Source organism: Piliocolobus tephrosceles, chromosome 2, assembly GCF_002776525.5.
Source record: "Piliocolobus tephrosceles isolate RC106 chromosome 2, ASM277652v3, whole genome shotgun sequence".
Classification (NCBI taxonomy): Eukaryota; Metazoa; Chordata; class Mammalia; order Primates; family Cercopithecidae; genus Piliocolobus; species Piliocolobus tephrosceles.
The window spans coordinates 146,481,251-146,490,250 of NC_045435.1; the positions used below are offsets into that span (position 1 = coordinate 146,481,251).

The window sequence follows — 9,000 nt, forward strand, 5'->3', positions numbered from 1 at the left end:
CAATTACCAACTGTCTGGCAGATGCTGTTCTAGTTATGTTATGGAGTATATTTATATACTAAATGAGTAGAGAATATAATCCTCATTGACTTAGAAATTAAGGTATTGGCATGATAAGACATTGATATAGATTGCTCAGGTGATTGTTATCAACTAAGGACAATGCTGTTATATTAAATTAGGCTAATAAGACATGCCAGGGCTTCTTTCCTGAAATGAGTCACTAATTTATGGATTCTAAGGAAAGGAAAGAGGGCAATTTACCTGGTGAGGAAAAAAGTAATAATACGAACTCTAATCAGCTTATCTCTCTTTAAATAGAGACCTTGTATTCTGAGGGCGAGCTTAAGTCAAGCCGCCTGATCAGTCTTGTAACCACTGGAGAGATGAGCAGTGTTTGGACATGTCCCTAATACTATTATTGTCAGTCACCCTTTTACATCTGCCTTTTTCTGTTGGCTTCTTTCTTTTTAGGTTGTGGGGGAGACCCATTGTCTAGAGAGAATATGCGCTTTGACTTGGTGAAATCCCAGTTTAATCTAGAAAGGTCCATTTTGAGGTTAAGAGCATTTCGGAGATGTGGAGGTTGAAGATATACAGTAGATCTCAGCTTTGGCCGGCCAATATTGGAACCTACTTACCACCTCTAGGGGACTGGACAATTCGTGTCAAGACTCTGTGCTTCAGGAGCCTCTGCTTCTTCCTCCTGCGTGGTCCAACTTTGCTGCCCCTTCTTCATCTCATTAGCTCAACCCTCAGTTGCCTGACCCAAGTCGAGGTGTGTGACCTGGTCCTGATCACCACCTCTTTTTGGGGGCTTCTGCAACTGTGCTCTGTCCTGGCAACCTGATTCTCTAGTCTGTTTATCCCCAAATTTGAATGAGTAATAGGAATTGTCTAAATTTTGGATAAATTATCCTACAAAAAGCATTCTCACATTGCCCTCTCAAATCACATGATCTTTGTAGAAAATGGCAAGTCCCTATGAAAATAATTGATCTTTGGCATCAATAGGGAAATTCAGCTGGGCGCAGTAATCCCAGCTCTTTGGGAGGCCGAGGTGGGTGGGTCATTTGAGGTCAAGCATTCAAGACCAGCCTGGCCAACATGGTGAAACCCCGCCTCTACTAAAAATACAAAAAAAAATTAGCTGGGCATGGTGGTGTGTGCCTGTAATCCCAGCTACTCAGGAGGCTGAGGCAGGAGAATTGCTTGAACCAGGGAGATGGAGCTTGCAGTGAGCCAGGATTGTGCCACTGCACTACAGTCAGGGTGACAGAGTGAGGCTCCATTTCAAAAAACATAAAAAGACCGGGTGCAGTGGTTCCCGCCTATAATCCCAGCACTTTGGGAGGCTGAGGTGGGCGGATCCTCAGGTCAGGAGTTCAAGACCAGCCTGACCAACATGGTGAAACCCCTTCTCTACTACAAATACAAAAAAATTAGCCAGGAGTGGTGATGCGTGCCTGTAATCCCAGCTACTCAGGAGGCTGAGGCAGGAGAATCGCTTGAACCCAGGAGGCAGAGGTTGCAGTGAGCCTAGATTGCACCACTGTACTCCAGCCTGGGTGTCAGAGCGAGATTCTATCTCAAAAAAAAAAAAAAAGAGGGAAATCCAGAAGATAAATATTTTAAATGGGCTCTGCTTCTGCCTTAATATTTTTCATTGGAATAATTTATGGTCTAATTTGCATGTAATATATATAGCACATAGTGAGTTCAACAGATAACCATTATCTATGTATATGAATCTATTCTTGATGTAGTTGCCTCAAACAGATAATAAATCGGACAGCTTTGAAAATCATCTCAAAAGTTTCAGTTCAATATTTTTGTTTTGGAAATTTTAAAATCTCCTTTCTAAAATTTTTAATGCATACGAGGCTTGGGAAATTTTGTTCAAATAATGTAAATGTAGAAAGAAATTGTATAGTCACCCAATCCCTTAGAACATTAGAGTTTCATGCAGGCTACTATGGGAAAGAACTTGTCACTTGATGAAAAGTATACATGATTACTTTTTGCATGGAACTACCAAGTCACAGACCATTAGAGACACAATGAAATCAGTTTGAAGTACAATTCATTTTTCTAATGTTTTTTAGTAATACTTCTTCCAGCTTATTCTTCTCAAGGAGAGGGAATTCATTGTGCCCTCCACTCTTTATATTAGAGTCCTATTACTCTTGTATATACAACTTCTATTGCATTTATTTTTTACCTCCTGTGATTAACACAGCATCCTGTATATGGATGGGTCCTATAAGACAAACCCCCAAAATTTTCAGGGCCAAGCGTACAAATGGAGACTATATTCCATATATCTAAATATGTATCAAGTTTTACCCAGCAACTCCACACTTTGTTCCCCAGGATTTGTCTTTGTGACCTGAAGAATAAAGAATCCCCTCACTTGAATCAGCCTTGAGCCTAGTAGTGAAGCAGATTTGTAAGAACAGAGAGAAAGATGTGCCCAAAGCCAGAACTTCTGGCTGGTGACTGGACCCACCCAAATCAGGTACCCTGCAAAGTGGAGTGGAGCACTTAATTTCTCCCCAGCCTCATTTGGTGGCCTTGGGATTTCTAGGCAGTTTAAAGCACTTTCTACAGCTATACCACTCTAGCCGATGGGAGTGAGGAATTTAGGTCAGGGGGACTTTTTCTGCTTAGACATACGTTTTTGTGATTTGAGGGTGGCCAAATGTGTACTGTGTACAAAAACAGCCACTCTTTCTCTGGTTTCCAGATAGAAGTTGTGATACCTTCCAACCTCTCAACACACACACACACACACTCTTATACACAGATATACACATATAGCCATACATGCACATGCATACACATAGACACATACACTCATAAGTGCACACGCACACACTTATAAACTCCTAGCCTCTGTACTCTGACCTTTGGGGCGCCCAGTTCAGTTCTCACTTCCCTTTCCCATAATTCCCCTCTGCTCCATTGGTTACAGAACCCTGTAGAAACTTTTTTTATTTTACAAGAAAAAAAAAAAAAAAAACAAATACACATATAAAGGGACTTTTAAGCACAGCCAGTGCCAAGGCCCTTCCTGCCGGGGTCTAAGACTGTGATCAATAAATTTTAGTTAAATGAAATAAATTTGGTAGAAAATAAACCACCAGGAATAATTTCTAAAGACTTTTTTTTTTTTTGTTAGAAGCACCTTTTCATACTTCAGAATGTCAGCATATTTATGAGGAAGCAGCTGTTTTCTTCGTTTCCTAGCAAGTCTGAGTGAGACTTAAATTCACATAGGAAAGAAGAAAATAAATCAGATGTAATTCTGAGCCTTCAATCTACAGGAAAACATGATGAGCATCTTTGGGTTATAACACTAATCCCTGTTACCTGAGAGGAAACTCTAGTAACTCACCTTTGGTTTTTCCACTTGAGTTATGAAGTCTGTAAGCAGAGGAATAAATTTCTTGCCCAGACCATGTAACTTGGCTGCTCCATGTTACTATCCAAAATTCAAGTGTTGATATTTTTTGGAATCCTTTCTTATGCTTTATGGATTTTTTAAAGAAGTATTTACAGTGTTTTTATACAAGATGAAGGTCATAAATGGGCCACTTTGAATATTGACGTTTCCTTTGATTCTCAACTAAAGCCTCATTCCACAACGTATTAGCAATCTGTTTTGATGCCAAAGCCAAATAGCGACAGTTGCATTAATGAATATTTGCTACAGGGCGCTGGCAGAAAAATGGCACAGAAATGCAAACCCCAACCATCTCAAATCTTTCTCTTCTCACTGAATTTCACCCATTATTTTTAACTCCTTGTCACATATATTGTTCCAGAGTCTTTGGTAGAGTAGTGCAAAGAAATCTGAATCAGCCTTTGGGAAACAGTAAGAAAAGCGTATCATTTTCCCACTTTCTTGTCTTTTGAGGGGGGAAAAAAGGTGCAGTGAAGTCCTGTGGTTTATTCTTACCATTCTGCACAAGAGGTTAGTTGAGAGCTATAGGTTTTCCTTTTCTTTCCTCCTTCTAAATGGTTTTGAGCAACTTAATACCTTAGCATAATGGATGTTTGGATATACATAATTGACTCTAGCTTGAGCCATGCTTAGTTTCTTTTATAGTCGAATGTTTAATATGTTATCTTTCAGCATGCATAATAAATCAAGACTAATTCAAATTATTTTATAAAAAGTTAAATTTTAAGCAATAAAAAATAAACGAAGAGCACGTGCAACTGAGCCAGACTGTGTTCAAATCATTGTTTTTGATTTGAAAATTTGAACTGTGTTCAACATTTACCTATTGGCAGCTCTGGCATTGGGCAAGTTCCCAATTATCTCCATGCCTCAGTTTTGTTGCTATGATGATAATAAAAATGTTGTGCATCTCTTGTTTTTTTATGAGGATTGAATGAGTTAATACTTGTAAATATTTTAAAAGTGCTTCCACGATGATTAGCTATTATTGGTAATTTATTCATTGTTTTCTCTCAATATTTATTGAGTGCCCATTTCATGCCAAGGATAAGTGCAAGAATATAGCAATGAACAAAGCAGATTAAGAATTGTTAAGTTTATAATAATAGTTATTATTTCAAGTCTTTATGGGATATCTCATAAACTATTTTGTCACTAAGTACATGATCTATATTTATTGGCCTTCTTATCCCAATGGTTTGGGATAGAACTTAGCACAAAATAGTTGCTTAATAAATGTTGATGGAATAAAGTTGAGTGCATGAATAACTGCAGTTAAGATAATAAGCACTAGATTTGGCATTGGGAGATACAATGTCAAGTCTTGGTTATTATCTCAGAGCACTATGTGACCTTGAGAAATTTCCTGAAACTTCTCTATCTAAAAATTAAGAAAACTGTGCTCTAAAGCCATGAAGGTTCTTTCTGACTATGATTCCACAAAATAACTTTAATGATGCACCATTTGTTGACTGGTTATAATTCTGTATTTCTTAAAGTAATAAACTTTAATTTTAGAATAGTTTTAGATTTGCAGAGAAGATACAAGAATATATCAGAAAGTTCCCATATACCCTGCATCTAGCTTCTCTTATTGTTAACATCTCACGTTAATATGGTACATTTGTCACAACTAATGAATCGATATTCATACATTAGTGTTAATGAAAGCCCATTCTTTATTTGATTTTCCAAGTTTTTACCTAATGTTCTTTTGCCCTAGAATCTCATTCAGGATCCCACATTACACTGAGTTCTCATATTTCCTTAGGTTCCTCTAGACTGTGATAGTTGCGCACACTTTCCTCGTTTTGATAGTCTTGCTAATTTTGAGGAGTACTGGTCAGGAATTTGATAAATGTCCTCAAGTTTAGGTCTGTTTTCTGTTTTTCTCATGGTTAGACAGGGGTTATGAGAAGGAAGACCACAGAGGTAATTTTCATCACGTCATGTCAAGGGTATATGCTGTTAACATTATCATTCATTTAAGATTCTATTTTAACGTGTGGAGAATAATTATTTATAACTGGTAATTCAATGGACCATATTAAAGTAAACTTCTTTGCTATATGTAATTTTGTATGCATTATATAGAACAGTTGACTTTCCTTGAATAAACCATAATGCTAAAATATATTTATCTTACTTTCTTGGTTTAAAAAACACCCCTTTATCACTGCTAAAACAAAGGTAAGTGAAAAATCCATGACTCCCTATAAATTAATAGTATCCCTATCTTTATGGAGTCAAGTTCTACATATTACATTTAAGATAAAAATGTAATGTTGTATTTTTTTCACACTAACTACATGCTTAGAAAATAACAGATTTATGGTTAGCTATGTGGTCAAAAGTATTCCACAAAGTAGATGCACCAGAAGTTGAGTGTTGATATTAATTCCCCTAAGCCTGTCTCATGCAAGGAACTTGCCTTAAGAAATGTTAATACTTCCCTAAGTCCTAGGCATAGAGAATGTGATGTCTCTAATCTTCTGTTGTCTTTGGTATAAATGTACATTATTCTCTGTGGTCAGAGAAACACTAATGTAGATGTCACAGGAATCGAAAGATTCATGGTTTTGTTTATTCTATGCTTTTGTCAATAAATTGCACTATAAATAGGAGAGTTAGTTCAGGATTACTATGATCTATGCTATGTGCCATTTTCAGATTAAGACCAAATAAACAAGTCAATCCAGAGGAAAAGTTGTTAGAGCAGGGTAGTACTGGGGAAATCTTTACCATAGTAGATTTCAATGAAGTAAGTACCCACAGTATCACACTAGCTTCAGTGTGTGGCCAAACTAAGTTTAAATATAATATCTGTATTTACGGTTATCACTCCTGATAGAGCTGATCCTAAGAACAATTTAGTGGTTTTAGCACATTGCTCCTTGTGACCTTACTATGGAGAATCACAGTCATGGCCAAGAGTATCATTCCTAACTTTCTTTCTTTTTTTTTTTTTTTTTTTTGCCTCAAAATCTAATTTTCTTGTTCCATGAAACACTTGGCTCTGGCTCACAATATACTACTTGTGTGTCCTTGGGAAATTTTCTTAACTTCTGGAGTTTTCTCATTTCCTCAGCTCTGTACTGTGGAATTACTTTATAAATACATACAATTTATACAATATAAAAAATGGAATTGTTTGATAAGTATATACAATGATTTTAAGTATATAAAACACCTAGAAAATTAACTACTTGTTGTTTATTCACAGTTACATATACTCATGCTTTCAAACAATCATTTCTGGTATATAGGGGGCAATAAACAGCTATGGCACCATCTTAAAGTTGTTATGTTTTATTCCATCTCTAGGTTCTCAGAGATATTTTTTGGCTGTCACTTCTTATTTTAATAATGGAACCTTAACAGGCAAATAAAAACTAATCAGGGAGTGGACCTTTCAGTGTGCAAGGGAATAAATGTATTCTAATGACATAACTTAGTGTTGGGGTAATTTTATTTATTTTTCTCTAGCCATAAGACACATATTTGCAGCATGATTTTGAAAACTTGGTTGGTGAATGTTCTTTATGACACTGAAAGAGACTTACTTGATGATCTTAGCAGGTAAATAAGTGATTGAAAGTGTGTGAAGTGTCAGGCAAAGGAAATAAGATCCAGATGAATTTTTTTTATACAACAGCCCTTAAACAAGGATTCATTTCTCTTTTTATTGACTAGTGTTTCTGATGCCCTACTTAGAAAAGCGATAAAAAACCTCACCTATATTTTCACCCCTATGCCTGGAAGAAAGGGGATATCCCAGTTAACAGTCATTCTGTAGCTGCAGTCAACTCTTGGTAGTAATGAACTAACAAGAAGTAAGCATTTATGCAGACAACACTTAACTGCAGACAGACCATTGGTCCTTATATCCTTGCCAAGTCTCTTTATCATGAACTTTTCAACGTAGCATTAGATAGTGACCATAGCAGTATATGGAATGAGAGACAGTTTCAATAGCAGATGTAGCTGGAGAGGCAGCCTAGGAATATTTTGGAGAGGAAGTTAAGAACCAGCTGAGAGGCAAAAAAGTAGTATTTGGGTAGATAGGATATGAGTGTAGAGCTTATTTGCAATTTGTTATTGGGTATGGCAAACATTGCTAACATAAGAGTGATTGGCATATTTGGAAGGGGAACTGTGCATACCCAAATAAAGTTAAGACAGGGTAGTTTTACTTTGGAGATTGATCTCTCCAGATTTAGCATCACACTTTAGAGCCAGAAGGGTTGTAGAGTTACAGTGCCTCAACATTTTCATGATCATTTAACTCTTAAAACAATGTGACAACAGCATGGTGTGGCCATCCTGTGAATTCCTTGTGAATAGTGGCTATTGATGTCTGAATATTTTTGCCACAAACTCCCTGCATACAGCTTGGTACAGGGCATGTATTTAATAGATACGCTAGACTAGAATTCTTCTTCTTTTGATGTTGATGATTTTTGTACCTTGGGTTGAATTGTAACTCTTTGTAAGTAGAGCAATGATTTTCTGAACTGTTGATCTGGTCAAAGCAATTATGGCATCAGGCCTCCAATTTTTCTTTTTCTTTTTGGATAAATATTGCAAAAAGATCTGTACCTGTTTTTTAATTAAAAAAAGAAAGAATGAAAGAAGCAAAGTAGACAAGTAGTAAAGAAATTCAAAATATCTTAAAAGCATTTATCTTCTATTTTAATTGTTTAAAAATCTAGAAAAAGCCATTTAGAAATATGCATTGAGAGACTGCAATATATTATAAATATTGTTGTACTAACGCTATGTGTTAACAAGAGAAATTTGTGGATGTTTACCCCATAGAATATTTTAAACTTGTATTTATGTTGACGTTCAAGAATCATCTGAAAGTGTTATTTTAGTACATGAAATTAAATATGGTCATCTGTGTAAATTTTTTTATGAGGTGATTGATGCATCCTTGACAAACAGCAATTGCTAGCTGCACTTATCATTATAAGCAGAATGCAATATTTGTGATACATTCCTGAATAGGGAATGATAATATCACTGTTTTCCCCCTTTTTGCTGTGTTTTTCGAATACAGATGGTACTACAGGGACACCAGCAATATCAACGACGACAACTGTGGAAATCCGCAAAAGCAGTGTTATGACAACTGAGATCACCTCTAAAGTGGAAAAAAGCCCAACGACAGCCACTGGCAATAGCTCATGTCCTTCTACTGAGACCGAGGAAGAAAAGGCAAAACGGCTTCTTTACTGTTCGCTATGCAAGGTTGCTGTCAACTCCGCCTCGCAGCTGGAGGCACACAACAGTGGTGAGATGCAGCGATTTCTTTTTGTTTCAACAGCTCTGCAATTATCTTCCTCGGAATAGATTAGATCTTTTGCAGCAGGGGACAAAGGGGTAGAGGAAAACTGTCAACTATTACATGGAAATCATTAACCATTAAAAAATAAAAATGACAAGCAAAGTGTCATTTATATAGGGACAAGAGGTGGTTTCCAGGACTTGAAGGCCATGGGTGGGGGGTGTGTGTGGGGGTGTGTGTGGGG

At 36.7% G+C, this 9,000-nt stretch overlaps 1 protein-coding gene across 2 annotated transcripts in view; it reads left to right on the plus strand.

Annotated features, from left to right (window-relative positions):
* Positions 1-9,000, plus strand: part of ZNF385D (zinc finger protein 385D) — a 342,412-nt gene that overhangs the window by 316,672 nt on the left and 16,740 nt on the right. For both annotated transcript variants that reach the window (XM_023207238.2, XM_031935070.1), the window contains one exon: positions 8,529-8,762. In XM_023207238.2, coding sequence (XP_023063006.1) covers positions 8,529-8,762 — 234 coding nt within the window. The remainder of the gene's footprint in view (positions 1-8,528; positions 8,763-9,000) is intronic.